The 16,173-nt window shown below is 36.8% G+C and overlaps 1 protein-coding gene across 7 annotated transcripts in view; it reads left to right on the top strand.

Annotated features, from left to right (window-relative positions):
* The window catches only part of TANGO2 (transport and golgi organization 2 homolog), a 42,952-nt gene extending 35,305 nt beyond the window's left edge, over positions 1-7,647 (top strand). For 5 of the 7 annotated variants that reach the window (XM_041126043.1, XM_030025617.2, XM_030025616.2 and 2 more), the window contains 2 exons: positions 2,772-2,876; positions 4,644-6,960. In XM_041126043.1, the coding sequence (XP_040981977.1) occupies positions 2,772-2,876; positions 4,644-4,764 (226 nt within the window). In that variant the 3' untranslated portion in view covers positions 4,765-6,960. Of the gene's footprint in view, positions 1-1,755; positions 1,808-2,771; positions 2,877-4,643; positions 6,961-7,027 lie in introns of those variants that run through there. The other 2 variants (XM_030025615.2, XM_030025618.1) reach the window with 2 other exon arrangements.
* Positions 7,648-16,173: the final 8,526 nt, after the last annotated feature.

Below are 16,173 nucleotides of genomic sequence, written 5' to 3'. Positions count from 1 at the left end.
GAGGCCATTTCCTCTCATCTGGTCTGCAGCCACCTGACAGAAGAGACCAGCACCCACCTCAGTACAGCCTCCTTTCAGGTAGTTGTAGAGAGCGATAAGGTCTCCCCTCAGCCTCCTTTTCTCCAGACTAAACAGCCCCAGCTCCCTCAGCCGCTCCTCATAAGACTTGTGCTCCAGGCCCCTCACCAACTTGGTTGCCCTTCTCTGGACACGCTCCAGCAACTCAATGTCTTTCCTGTAGCGAGGGGCCCAAAACTGAACACAGTACTCAAGGTGCGGCCTCACCAGTGCTGAGTTCAGGGGAACAATCACTTCCCTGCTCCTGCTGGCCACACTATTTTTGATGCAGGCCAGGATGCTCTTGGCCGCCTTGGCCACCTGGGCACACTGCTGGCTCATATTCAGCCGGCTGTCAACCAGCACCCCCAGGTCTCCTTCTGCTGGGCAGCTTTTCAGCTGCTCTTCCCCAAGCCTGTAGCGCTGCATGGGGTTGCTGTGACCGAAGTGCAGGACCTGACCCTTGGCCTTGTTGAACCTCGTACAGTTGGCCTCGGCCCATCGATCCAGCCTGTCCAGATCCCTCTGTCGAGATCCCCCATGAGGAGGTTTGTGTTAGTAGCTGCTAGCTATTCTGTGCTCCTACCCAGAGTGTAGACAGAGGGTGGAGAAGCAAGCTATTTTCAGAGTCGAACCAGCTGCCTTCCTCAAAAGTGCAATGGGTTTAGGCTAGATGGGGGAAGGAGAAAAGGGGAGTATTTGCACAGTTCAGCTGTAGGCCTCTGGTCAAGGAAGTTCCCAAGAGATGAGTATCTAAATAAGGTTCCTGCACTCACTCACTACTGGCTACACAGTGAACCTCAGCCCATAACCTAGATCTTTAGAAGTAAAGGAAACTTTATTGCCAACATTCATGCTTGTGGCATTTTTTAGTGGTTTAAAATAAATGTTTACACAAGAACTCGGACATCTGAGCAATGAGTAGTAATTGGGAAGTCTACTAACCTGTCTTAATTACTTTTTTCATCTGAAAGAAGATCAAGTGATTTTTGTAAAAAAAATTGTTATACCTTTGTCTTTTTACTAGCAAAAGGTAAAGTATAAGATACAATACAGTCCAAATGATCTTCCCTTAACGTTCAGTAATTCAGTATGAGCTCATCTGAAGTCATCTGACTATAAAATGGAAATATTTACTTACAAAAAGCAATATTGAAAACCAAGTCTGTAATCTTTCCAAAGCACACTTCAAGATTAAATGATCTTTTCATAATAAGTATGAACACACGGATATGCCCTAGCTCTGAACTTTCTTAAAATATCTTATTGCATATTACTTTATGATCACTTTGTGTGTGTTACAGGAATTAAGTGGGTACAATGGTTGGTTTACTCTTAGAATTCCCTTCTTTCCTGCTGGATACAGGTTTTTTGTCCTTTAGCCCCTCTCTTCTGCTTCAGCCCTGCCTTTGACTGTGATCTCAGGGATGTACTGCAATTCCTTCCAGTCTCCTTAAAACTGCTTGGGGTTATTAAGCTGGAGAGCAGCCGGTTGTGCAGAGCATACAAGAACTGCCAGTGGTGGAGTGTGAGATAGAAGCTGACGGCTCTCACGGGCTGAAGTGCCCTGCTATGTGCCTTCTCTGTTATATTGTGATATGCTCCAGCCATATGCCCAATACAGCAGTCAGAAGAGCTTAGTTGCTCTGTTTACACTAGAATTGCACCTAATCTTGCTTCTCCCTGAAACACCCACAGGTCCTCTTCTCCACCACAACAACAAAGAAAATGATCCCAGTTAGATGTAAAGGTCAGTTACAGTATAATAAATTGCACAGTCTCATCTACAGATCAGGATGAGCTCTGAAAATGGGGTTGAATTCATCAGTCTGTTTTGTTCTGCCCTCTTCCCCAACATTCACTGTACAGCTGATATTATTATTTAATAGGTACAACTGTGTCTGTGCTAGGAGGCAGAAATGGGATTATTTCTTGAAGATGGAAGAAGCTTAAAAATCAAACACAGAAACCTGCTATAATAATAGTTAAATTGGACTTTGATAAATAAAATTGGAATCTTTAATTACTGAAATAGGAAGCTGTACTTGCGGCTAGCATTTGAGAATATGTTCTGGTGACGTGAATGGAAAGCCAGGGATGTAGGGTTGCTGCGGTAACCTTTGTGACCTTAGCATCTCTTCTGTGGGATGCAGGTTCTTGTTTAATTACAATGAATGAAGCAAGAAATTTGTGTGTAAGCTTACCTTGTCTTCTGCTGCATCTTCACAAATTTTATTTGAAGGATTGTCCCAGGTATTTTCCAGGTATTCCAAATAAGATTGAAGGAAGCAGAGAGGTCTTTCTTTAACACAAAAAGAACTCCCTAAAGTCTAGCTGGAAAAATGTTGGTTTATGTGATGTGCCTCAAATTACTTGATCATTAATGTTTTAATTGAAACTAAAATACAGAAAGATAGACAAAGAATAATAAGGAAAGTGAAAAACTTGTCAAGATATGAAAAATATTTCTTAAAGTGAGACAAAAGTTCAAGAGCTTGAAAGAATCTCTTTGGGAAAGAGCTTACAAGCTGTTTTATGTTTGGTTTTCCTCATACTTTAGTTTTGAACACAACTCGCACTCTTGTACTGTTTTGAAAAGTGATTGTTATTTATCAACCACTTGGTCAACACAGCTTTGTTCAAGAGGGATGAATGTGTTAATATTGGAGAATTCTATCACTTTTTTTTTTTATTATGTTACTACTTTTTTTCAGTCAATTACCAGACCCTGCAATTGAAGACCAAGGGAAGGATTATATACGTCCTATATTGAACAAGTATGCAGCTGTATGTGTTCGTTGCCCAGGTTATGGAACAAGGTAAAAATTTCATAGTCAGAAATAGATGTGTACCGGATCAAAGCATATCTCAAATCAAAATTATGCTTCTATAAGTTTTAATTCTATAGTGACTGCTTTAAATTTGTTCCGATATTAATCAAGTGTAATTCAGTGAAGTATTTCCTTGCTCAGTATTCTGGTGTCTTAGATTTGCTACTGATGAGCATTTTAAGCACACATTATAATTTGTTTTTGGTGGGGAATGTGACATAGCTTCAGTTTGTCCAAGACAAGATAATACAGTTCTGGTTCTCCAGTGTAACAGCAGATCTGACCACCTCTAATTTTGATCTTATCAAAACATGAAAAGCTTTGAAAGCATGTTTTTAGCAGAAAAACGCAATTATCTTCTATATCTGCGGAACTGCAGAACACATTTCTCTTCCAAGAGCAAGAATGTGTCATCTGCATAGCTAATATGTAGCTGCCATTTTCATACATTAAAAACCTATTACTCTTGTTCAAAAGAACATGTATTTCCACTTTCCCCTAACTGATGCTGCTGTTTTTACTGAGATATTCTCACTTTTTGCTCAGACTGTTCTACCAAAGCTGTAAGAAAAATAGAATAATGCAGTGTATCTTGCATTTAATCTTCAATGGGACAAAATTGTAGGTGAACCCTGTTGCTGCTGGTAGGGAATTCCTACTCTAAAAGCGTGCTAATCATTTTGTCAGATTGGTCTCTGGCATGGTCAGCCATAGCATTTACACTGTGGAGATGTAAATTGATAAGCAGAGAGCACTCACTTCTAAGTATTTTAAGTTGGTATTCTGAGAAAGAAACCACTACAAAAGCTGAGTATCTCTATAAAATGTATTCAAAGAACACTTTAAATATGGGATAATGAAGACTTAAAATGGTAAAGAAGCATCTTCCTCCCCTTGCTTCACAGGTTGCAGGCCAGCTATTTCAAAGGAAACAGGGATAACTCAGTAGAAATACTGACCTCTTACTGGTGAATTAACACTGTGTTTCAAGTCTTCCCTGCTACTAGAATTGTACACTCACGCTTATCTTTCCCTTAGCAACATGGCTTAGTGAATAGAGATTATTAATTATGCCTCACGATATTCTTCTGAGGAAATTAAGCACTTTTTTATATGAGTGAACAACTGTGAAGTGACTTGGGGAAGGCCACCATGTCAGTCATCTTTCTCTGGCAGGCTACTGCAGTGTCCTTAGAGAAATGACAGCTTACACATGACAAAGTGGCATAGATGCATGAATGGAATCTGGTTTTCATGAAAACAAATTTCCTCTTTGGAAGGTTTCTAGAGAGAGAGAAGTTTTTCTGTGGTTGTGTATCGGTGTCGTATGATAATAATTAACTATGTTTGAATCTTAATGGACAATTGATTTGAAAGGAAAGCATGAAAGACTACTATTGATATGAATAACCCATCAGGGTAAGTGTAGGCTGTGAAGAAAAACTTGGTTTTATGCTACTTCTGAATGGAACGCTTGGCACCAAAAAAAGTATAACCTTTATCATACTCTCTGTAAATGAGCAGCTTTCTGTGTCAGCTGCTGTAAGTGCAACAGGGAATCAGAGCAGTGGAGTGACAGAAGAAGGGACTGAAAATGCCCAGTTGAACTTGCCAGGATGATTTCTGCCCTGCTAGTGTGGTGGTGATGTGGTCAAGAAAAAAAAATGAGCTAAAATCTTTGGGGGTGAGGGATGGGACCCTGCAAATTTATATAACGGACACAAGGCTTAACCTTCTACCCTTATGTTGTTTCAGGACTAACACGGTCATTCTCATCGATTCAGAAGGACGGGTTACTTTCACAGAGCGCAACATGATCAATGCAGATGTCAACCAGTGGAAAACAAGCACCTATGAATTCAAACTGCACGCTTAACAACTTTCCATTCGAATGGTTTGTAATAATAGCAATGAGAGAACAAGCCATTAAGCTCTAGTAAATGTTTTGTGCCAGCCTCCACAAGCTAAAAATAGCAAGGAAAGCAAAAGTTTAAATAAACTGGTAGCATACCCTATCAGGCTCACAAATCCTTTGGATAAAACCAAAAGAAGAAAACTGGTTTTACATTAAGTAGGAACTTATAATCAGAAATAAATTTTTAAATATCACCCTGCCTCCAGGGCAAGGTCATCTTTGCCCAAAACAGTCATTGCTTTTTTGTGGGTGGTGGGTGTTTTTTTTTTTTCTTCTTAAAGATGTTTTAGTAGACTCTTAAACATGTTTTCAGTTCTGAGGAGGGGAAACATTTGCTGCTTTTATTGTTCTATCTGAAGGTTTTACCACACTGCTTTCTCTTCAGCATATGCTTTTAAGATTGTATAGCTGATGCTAATGTGTGTCAAATGAATGTATGTTATCTTTGTAGCATTAAGTGCTTCAATAACATTTAAACTTTTTAGCAGTGCCATGGTACAATGTTCTGCCTGGGGAGGGCAGAGCAGGGGGCATTCTTTACATTTGTTTTCCTACAGATAGTAGAGCAATACGTCTTATTTTTAAAACTTGATCTGAGAGTAGATAGGAAATGTAGTTTAGTGTCTGTTTGGTTTTACTGAAAAAATCATGGGAGCAGATTTGCTTATCTTTGACCAGAATAAAATTATTTATGTTGTGACATCCTGTTTCCTGATAGTCTAATTAGCAATATTGGTTTTCTTCTTCCCCAGCAGGCAGGTAAGGTACAGGTATCTGTTTGCAAAGAGAAGCTGAATATGAAGTTTACATATATCAGCTGGTTTCTACATGTCCAATTTTGGCTTCATTTCTTTATTGGTATAATATATTAAAGCCTGGAGTGACTGCTCATAGATTTTTATTTATTTTTTTTTTTAGTAAAAATAGCTATTTGTTGCAAGGTGACATTATTGTGGTCTTATCGCTGAAAAAGTTGGGTATTAAGATGCACTTTGTATGTTCTAACATCTGTGAATTAAAAAGCTATTTAAATGCATGCTTTTTTCAATTATTCAGTGCCAGTATAGGTGATAAAGGATCTTGATATTAGCTAGAATCTCCTAAAACCCTAAGTTATTTTGCTGCTATTGGTGTTCTGTTTTCACTTATTTTGAATGCTGAATATGAAGTTAGTAATGGATCACTGCTATTTTTTCCTCTATATATGCTGAATGTTATTCTTTTTACAAGCCTCTGATTATTAATTAATTATTACAAAGTAGCAAGATTTCTGATATTCTTTACAAAGATGTGCAACTATTCTTCTGTACTCAAGCTTGTGTGTTTGAGCATTCTCACTAGTGTTTGTGTGTGTGTCTGTAATGGAGGCAGCAGTAAATTAGACTTGCCATTGAGGTGAAGTGTTGTGAAAGGCTATTCCCAGATTTGTAATTGCCAGGAGATGCTGAGGCAGCATTTAGTCAATTACTTCCTTTGTATTTGCATATTCAAATAGCTTCTAGATACCAGGACTGCTTGCATGACTAGTCACAGGTTGTTGATTCAGTACTATATAAATGACTTTTTGACCACTTTGATTGCAAGAAGATCAATACAGTCTTGTTGGGTTGTACATGGTTTCAACCTTGGAGCCTTCCAGACCGTCTTTCTGAGCTGTAGGAAACGGTTAGTCCTTTTTTGGTGACTGTTTAAATCATGTATTTGTATGAGTAAAAAATGTTACTGTTATTTTTAGATGCAAAGAAATAGCCATAGCTGTCTTAAATTTTAATTTGACAAATGCATTTTTTAAAACAAAACTCTGCTTTGATGGCTTGCTCTTACTGAGAGTTTGCATAGCAGACTTTTTTATATCTTAAGAAAAAAAATCATCAGTGTGTATTTGAACAAGACATTCTCTTTGAAGACATTACCTAATTGGCAATCAAAATGGTTGCATGCTGTTTCATGCTAAAAGCATTTATAAACGTTAGTTTTTATAGTAGTCCTGTAACAATGAAAACTTATTCTTATTTTTATATCCAGGCAAAAGAAAAGCAAGTCAGAGGTTAGATGTAAAAACAGATGATAATGATGTATTTTGCTTTGCTTGAATCAAAATTCCAGATCTGGGACTTGCTTTTTCTGACAATTAAAATAAACAGTAAATAACTAAAACCTCTGATGCTATTTTTTATTATGTCAGAATAGTTAATAAAGTGAGCTTTTTTAACTTCTTTTGAAGCTTATGAGAGTTCTGTCACTGGCTTCAGTGGAAACAGGATCAGGACTGCAGTGCAGATATCAGCAAATGGTGCTTGTCCATAGAAATGATCAGGTATTCATGAAGTGCCTAATTTACTGTATGCAAATTATAGTTGTAATGAGTCCACTGGAAAAAGTAAACTGTAGCTAAAGTTAAAGCATTTTATTTTTACAAAAGTATTTTTAAGAATAAAAGGGGATTTTAAATATCAGTTTTAAAGGATATAAAGGAAAAAAGTATATGAAAAACTATTGCATAGCATTTTACTAAATTTGCTTATATATAACATCTTTTCAAAGTCATAAATTTGCAAGAAATTTCTGGTTCCTGTCTTTTCTATCAAAATGGTAGCAGAAGAAATTTTAAAATATCTGTAAAAACTCAGTGGTTTGTTTTTGGTTTTTTTTTGCTTAAAATTGTTTCATAATTGTTGTTTACATGTGTGTTCAAAACCTAGAATCAGAATAAAGTCAATCTGGTGACCAGTCTTTGTCAACATTAATAGATTGTGCATTTTTGCACATATGTTTATGTTAATTTGCCTGTAACTTTGTGTGGTAAGATGAAGTAAAATCTTTCATGAGGTATTAGCAATGAAAGAGCTTTAAGTTAAGTCTATTTCTGGTACTTAATTCCTTTTTAAGAGTGCTGTATTTTTCTGGGGTTTTGTTTTTGTTTGGGGGGTTTTTGGTGTTGTGGTTTGTTTGGGTTTTGTTTTTTTTAATTCTATGCTGTTGCATGGTTATACTTGTCTTATCTAGGTAAGAAATTGGAAACTATTTCTTTAAAGCTAATAATCAGGTTTGGGGCATTTTGCTTTGTTTTCCAGGTTAGTAAACAATGTATTGACTGGAATGTTCCCAGATCAAGTGTCACAGTAATCAATTCTGTGAAATACTCTCCAACTTCTGACAACTACTATGTGCCCACCACCTCCCCTCCCAAAAGCAAATACCCTCTTGTTACTAGCCCTGCCTGGGCTCCACTCCAAGCACAGTAAGATCAGGTAGAAAACACAAAGGTTCTCAAACACTGAATGTCTGAAACAATGTCTGGAGTGTCATTCTTCCTGCGTGACCTCATGGTACTTGGAATCTGCCTTCTCCCTTGCAGACTGGAGTGGATCCTTCAAATCTTAATACCTGGATGTGCCAAGCAAGCCCTTAAAGGAAGAGGGACTGGCATATTCTTGCCTATAAAGTGGTGGAGCAGTCTCAGAGCTAGTTTTAGCTTTACAAGCAGTGACCTTTTCAGACTGACAGTCACTTAGACAAGACAAGCAACTGGTATTGTCATTGTTAAGGTGGCAACCTAAATGGAATCTAGGGGAATTCTCAAAATCTGCAAAAAGAAAAGCTTTATTAACTCACAAGCCTCTAAAGTTGTCACTGCCAATTCTTGCCTATGCAACAAGATAAATTTGGTCTGGATTACTGGTCTTGAAACTAGGTGGTTGCATCAGATGTTTGTGGCAAGAGAAGTTATTAATTATCAGGGACCTTGAAAATTAGTGTAGTGATAAATATGTCAAAAGTACTTTGAGGGGCTCACATTCCCCCCCCCCCCCCCAAAAAAAAAAAAATTTTAGATAATCGCAGCAGAGATACAGTACAGATAATAGGAAGGAAAGAGCAAAACCAATGTTTCCTTAGTGAAAAGCCAGAGCCTCACAAAATGCTACTGAAGGGCAAGAATCCAGGTTCACTGTGGAAAAAGTCTGGATCCTGGGCAGACCTGAGACTCTCTTGTTACACTGAGTTGAGACTACCTTAATGTTCTGCCATACCTGGACATTATGGTCGAGATGTAATTGTCTTGCCTCCCTGTTACCGGTAGCTTTAATAAATATGCTCTTAACAGACCAGAGAATGAGTTGGGCCTTAGGAGGTCCTCAGTATGTTCAAAGCTTAACTGATTTTATTGTTACAAATGAAATATACCAAACTAAATATTAAGACAAAATACTTATAAGATTTGGAACACTGTTTTCATAATATCATAAGGAAATAAGTAATTCCAAAATGAGTCGATGAAATACTAAGCAGTAATAAGGCAATAATTAAAGCATCTCGCATTTCAAATTTACCTTGAAGAACTTAAATCATGCACATTGGTGGCTTAGCAAGCTTCCCTATTTATATGGAATATTAGCTACTAGGAATTAGTTTTATATCATTCAGATTCGTGTAATAGAACATTGCTAACGTTCTTCATCTGATTAATTTTCTGCAGAGAAATCTTGTTGATAGCCTCTGAGGATTTAGGAAATGGTCTTGACTTGGTGAAAATAGAATCTGTATTTGTAATCAACTGGAAAGGCAATAGAATAAACTGTGAGAATTATATAACCCATCAGTATGACTCATGCTGTGAAATGTAAGTTAAGGTGAACAGAGTGAAGAAAATGTTGACTATCTAAAATGAATATATAAAGTAACTATATCTCTGGAACAGCCTGTATCAAGAACTTAGAAACTGAATGAAAAAGCACTGTCAGATTAAAGTACTTAAATTTACCATATCTCTTAAAACCAAAGACATAAGGACTGAACTTAGGATCATAGATGATGGAGAAAAATAATAATTAATGTAAACTTTTAAGTAGGATGGGCAAGGATTACTATCTAAGTCATATACAACATGAATAAGAAAAAAGCAATTTCTCTGCTGATTCACATTAAATTTTTGTCTCTTTGTACTAGAAAGATAAACAGAGAAAAACAAATGCAAACTAAAAACAGATCAGAAATTTGAGAAACAAAGTGGAGAAGGCCATACTTAATTTAGCAGAGAACAAATATAATGAAGAAAATCCGTTACCTTGAAAGATGTTCTGAAGATTATCTGCAAAAGCTCAAATGGAAAAGGAGTGGCTATTTTACAAGTAGACAAAGAGGGACAGTATAGCTTTAAGATATGTAGGCTACATCAGGAATATTTACTAGCACTCTCTTGAGACCTTTATTCTAAACATGAAGTTTTGTGTGGCCTGATTAAGCTACTGTTTTATATATATAGATATAAATATATTATATATTTATATAGATATATAAAATATATATTTACATATATAAAAACATATTTACAAAGGATTTGGTAGAGAATTAAGAATCATCATCAGAATGGAGTACCTGTTCTAATATAACTTGCATTCAACCATGCCAAAAAGGTCACTCTACATAGAGAGTTCTGTAATGTATTGCTAGAGAGTGTATCTTTTTAGAAGTGGTTGTAACACAAAGGTAAAATAAACAGCAAGCAGGACTGCAAAGTTGAAGAATACTTGATAGCGACTTCAATGGAGGCATTGGGTTTAACAGGTGAGTAAAACAAAATAACCTCCATATTCTGAATATCTTTGCTAAAATGGTACCTTTTTCAGCATGCATTTCATTTCATCTCAATGTGTCATTTATCTTGTTTTCTTTCTTTGTGTCTTTACTAAATATAGCTTGAATTATCACATTACTCATTAAAACTGTACTATTTGCATTATTAAGTATTTGTGTCAACAGGCAAAACCTTGATTTTTCTTAAAACATTATAAAAATGCACATGAAGTCCTGATCTCTCTCTTCAAGCGTTTAAGCTGGAAATGGTGTTCAGTGATGTATTCTTTTGATTTAAAACAAAACAAAAAACCCACACCAAGCCTAAAACCCCTAACCAGAACATCTCTGCATACAGATAATAAAGCTTCCACTGAAGCTGTGATTGTTACATAGGTATGGGATTTGAACTTCTTTAAATTATTTTGAATAGCGTAGAAATAACTGTTATGAAAATAATTTACGCAGAATACTTTTTTATCTATGAAAATTAATATAAAATGTTATGATGCTACTGTGTGTTTGGACTCTGCATTTATTACGTAGTAGTAAGAAAGAATTTAAACAAGTGTATAAGCTGGCCTTTATGTGAGTACTTAGAAGCCTATTTAGTCCTCATTTAACTTGCTCTGAATTAATGGGACTTCCGCACATTCTTGATAATCATTATATGCTTAAATATTCGCAGTAAAATGTTCTGGAACTGAGCTGGTTTTATGAAAGTATTTTATGAGTTTGTTTTGTGGCCTCTGAGAACGACAGCACCTACTGATGCAATAAGGTGCTTTACAAGCTTGCCTCTGGTGACAGAGGAAGTGTTTTCAATGGATATCTCGTCTGACATGCCAGCCCTTATGGGCACAGAGCCAACTTTGGTCAGTAACTTACCAGATTGTGTAAACACATTGATTGCTTCTGTTCAGTGGAGGAAACCACATCACTCCTCAGACATTAATTAAGATAGATTAAATAATAAACTGGAGAATATGGGGAGCCAGTAGTGTGTCTTCTTGTGGTACAACATTATAATTAGTATTCAATAATTGAGGCTTTTGCTTCTCATTGAAAGAATGTGCTCTTCCAAGACAAAGGTGAATGAGAAAGCTAGGGTGGTTGTTTGTTTTTGTTGTTTTTTTTTTTTCTTTTCTCTCCCTGTACTAGCTCTGCTGTGAATAGCTACTGGAAATAACTATAGAGCCAAGGTCTTAGTCAAATGCTTTTATACAGCTCATGTTTGTCATGTCTTACTTGAATGGCTGGCATTTAGTGAGGAATTAACTGTCCTGTCAATGACAGGTGGGTCTACATTAGTACCTTAGCTTGATTAGTAGTGCCCTTACATGATTTTTCTGATAGTCCCTATTTACTGTGCTTTGGCTCACATTTCAGGGCAACCTCAGATCACAGGGACTAGACTGTTTTCAGATGGAATGGAACTGGTAGATGTGCTTCAGGAATGCACTAAGTGTACTCCAACAGGTAATAATAGATTTAGCCTGAAGCAAAACTGTCTGAAATGCACATAGCATGGAGATTAAGTACTTGGCACCAATTGTTTTGCTGTATAAATCTCCTTCTGTTGGTCTGTTTTACGTATAGATGTAGCATGTGATAGATGTGTGTTGTATTGGTATCCTCGCAGTATGGCAGTTGCAAATTTTTCTGTTTTCTTTAGCAATATATTGTGCCAGTCAAGTCTGAGTACTCTCTTGGTATCATACGCATGTGTTTAGACTGGCAAAGCAATCCCAGAATGGCAGTTATATAAAAAACAGCCATACCAGCAGAGTTGTGCTTTCAGAAGCATAACTTACTCTGCCTCTGTTGGGGAAAACAAAGGTACTGACATTTATGGTTTTGCTCATGTAAGTGCAACTACACCTGGATTCTTGGCAGCCAAAGACTGTGCTCCTGATTAATGTCTGTGTGCCACCAGCAGTATATATAGTAGACCAAGCTAAGGAATTGGAGCAACAGTTGCTTAGCTGTAGTTCACAGCAGTCCTATGGAACAACAAAGTACGCTTTGTTATCACAAGTTTGAATTTAAAACATCATGATGTATAATGACTCACAAGAAAAACTGCCACTCAACAGAAGTCACTGGCTGGAGAAGTTTGGGAGAAGCCAGACTGTTTAAAGTACTAGTTGTCAATGGAGTACTACTACTGCTCTCGAAAAGAAACAAAGATTGACTTGCAGGGTTAGTTTAACAACTGAACAGTAGCATATGGTGGAGATGCGTGATGTGAAAGCAGCCACAAGGCTGGCTCAGAGGATTTTGTTTTCTTTTGTGCATAAGATTATCTTTACAAATAGCAGATAAATATTATCTATTCTAGAAGAGTGCTCTGAGCTATTTGGATGAAAGAGCCTATAGAAAGCAAAGTATGAAGACTGCTATTCTGTCCCACGTGGATGTTGTTTAATTTTTTCTCTAATATTTCCATAGATAAATGGAGTGCATTTAAGAATGCAGGATTTTCAGCCCTAGGAACAAGTTTGTTCTATGTATCAAGAACAAGCAAGGGCAGCCTTGGTCACTATACAATAGCACCAACCCAGGTCCAACTGGCAACTGCAGAGAATGTTACAAGTGACTTGTGCAGTCCAGATGCTAATGTGAAGGTCACGTAGTTACTTAAGAATTGGCAGCTTTTTTTTCATCCAAATTTGGAATATCTTTTTAAAAAACAAGACAGAAAACATTAATTAAATCAAATTGGTCAAAGGCAGGTTATTGTATGTGGAGTTAATTGCTCTCCTCCTGCTGGTTAGAATTGCATGGAACAGTATGCATGTTCCAGGATAGATGAGAGGGAAAGAGCCTTGCCATTGCACATGTCCTGTGTTCAAACTGCAGCTGCATCTACCTTGTAAATTTTCCACCAAAGTGGTAGCAGATTTCATTGTTAGAGTGATTTGGCAAGGTCACTCAAAGTGTATAGCAGGCAGGAATTCAGATCTCCACTGTTGCGTCCAGATGCATTTATCACAAGAACATTCCATATATAAAATACTTTAATATGATAGAGGTAATTCAGGTGGGAGGAAAACCTGGAACAGAAAATGACTTGTGGGCTATAACAGGGAGTTGTTGTTACTTTTTATTTGACCTCTTAGTCATCATATCCTACTTCACGTAATAATGTCTTTAGAAAAGTGCCTGCCTTATTGGACAAAATGCTAACAGCAGTCTGAAGCTTTAGAGAAGTAACCCATTGGCTGAAGTTTCTCCAGATGTGCTTCTGTGGACAACACAGTTCAGTTTGCCTTAAATCTGCATGGATGCCAAGTGCAAGATTAGTAATTCCCTGGTACCACTGAGCCAAAGGATGCGTCTACTTTGATTATCTTCCACAGCAATCAGCCGCCTCTCTTGACATTAGAGGGCTGATCTGAGCTTGCTCATGGGGTCCTTTTGACATCTTTCCATGGCTGTCAGGTGATGACTGACAGAGGTTAGGTTGAAGAGAGCAGATTTCAGCAAAAATTGAGACACAAAAATATATAATGCAAGCAAATACCAGTTTATCAGTACCAAAAAAAAGTTGCTGAAATAAAAGTAATGTGGGCTGCGCAAAATTTGTCTTCCAGTAGCTTTCACTGTTGGAACAGTGCAGTATGGGCTGCAGTTACTGACGTTGTAACTAAGAATATGAAAAAGACGCTGGCTCCACCTAATTTTCGTTCTGATGAATGCAGCCTGTTAGCTTTATTAGGAAGCTTGTAGTTGTTTTCCTTACAGGCTTGTTTTCTGTATTTTGTGTTCACAGCAATTGTTTCTGTCCAGCCTTCCTGTATCTTGTATATGAAAATCTCCTTGTCATTAGGAACTGATTTTTTTGTTGATGACAATGATAGTTCATCATACTATTGTAAATCCTTACTGCACTATGCAGGTGGACCTGCACACTTTTGAATTAGAAGTCTGGGTGGAAGATCAGATTTTTGTGCATGTTTGACAAGTCTTTCATCAGAAGTCCAGATCGTCAAAATTTTCAGGTGAATTTGCAACTTGTCAGACATAGCAGATCAGATTTAATTCTCCAGAGGTCACTTAGGCCTTCTGGGTTAAAAATTTAACAATAATTTTAACATTGTTTTGATGAAACTATTGTTTTGCTACTGGATTGTTATGATTTTGTTTATAAAAAGTTAGTAGTATATTTCCCTGCAGTGTCAGTGTCTCAAAGAATCAGCTGTTGCATCCTTGCTTTAAGTCATAGTATTATGATTCTGAAAACAGATATACAATGGGAAAACTAAGCTACTGGTTATTTTGTCACTTTCAAAGCACTGCAGGCATTTTAATTCTTCAAATTTTACACACAAATCTGTTTGTGCTTCTTCTGATCCTAACTGAAATGTTGCTGTTTATGTACACACAAAAAATTTAATATATGTTCTGAAGAGTGCAATACTCTGTGCAATACTTCAGTTATACAGTCACATAAATTGGATACAAATGAGTCATGATACTTCCATTTTCATATAACCTTTGAAAGGGACAATCTTCTGTCACAATGTTAGCAATTTATGAGGTGATGTGACACAGCTACTTTACAGCAAATGGCAGCATTAACTCAAATTCTGTACTTAATCATGAGATTTTTTCCTCAGCTTTGATGGTTGAAGTGTGATGTAAGTGGCAGTTTTGCAAACCATGGATATTTATTAAATATGCACTCTGAAGTGGTTTAACATTAATAAAAGCAGTCATAATTTAAAAACCACTCTAAAATAATGGCTTGAGTGTGGAAGTGTGTTATGAGGAATTAAAAATTAGAAACTGCTTTCAGTTTTTGAGGGCAGCTTGTGAAGATTTAAATTAATTTCAGTAACCTTATCATGTGTTGATACAGTACCATGACATTATGTCCATATGAATTGCCACCATATCATTAGATACGTTGGTCCAGTCAGACAAACGCAAATATGAAAGGCCTAACAGCGGTCTTCAAAATATTTTAAAATACTATTAAAATATTAGTTATCTTTCATAACAGTATTTGGGGATCTCAAAGACATGAGATGAGTGAAATACTAGAAGAATGTCCTGAAATTGCATATGGAAGCAAACAAAAACATTTATCAGTTAAATGTTATTATACTGATATATTATGATAATTTGTCTGATGTTGATTTCAATCAGTATGATAGTGAAGGACAAAAGAGGCAACCCTGTAATTTAAGTGTATCAATAAAAGGTACTATAGTTCTCTGTTTCAGGGGAGGAAGCAAATTATAAAGTATCAGGACAAATTAGAACAGCAAATGTTCATTAACCCTTTAGAAGTAATTTTACCTGAATTCTGTAAGATGTTTTCTACAATTATTTAGGAATTGTGTGTAAACAATCAGATTTCAGGCTTATTCTGTGAACTGCTTTGTACATATGGCATGAAAGATGGTCCTAGTTTGATTTGCCCTTTTTAAGTAACTCAGTTTTAAAGGGGTAATGCTGTAGTTGTGCTGCTCAAAGATACAAGGCGGTGTTTGCAGGGAAAAGTGGCTTGTGTTTTGGTTTTGGGTGGGGTTTTTTTGGTTGGTTGGTTTTTGGGTTTTTTTTAGCTAGCTAGTGTAGGGAGGAAAAGCCTTCAGCAGTCCTTCCATCAGCTCTGCTAAAAGGCAATTAACTTGTACATGCCTTGCTTCTGCTATATTTTTTTCCAATTTAAAGTAGGAGCAGCTGAAGCGGAAGGACAAAAACCATAAAGTCAGCTGGCCTATAGATTATCAAATCTCACACTACCACAACAGACGAATGAAGTAAGAATCCTGCCGTGGACGATTC

Source organism: Aquila chrysaetos, chromosome 9 (genome assembly GCF_900496995.4).
Source record: "Aquila chrysaetos chrysaetos chromosome 9, bAquChr1.4, whole genome shotgun sequence".
In the NCBI taxonomy this organism is placed as follows: domain Eukaryota; kingdom Metazoa; phylum Chordata; class Aves; order Accipitriformes; family Accipitridae; genus Aquila; species Aquila chrysaetos.
The sequence above is the reverse complement of the archived record's forward strand: the minus strand, read 5'-3'. Positions and strand labels throughout refer to the sequence as shown.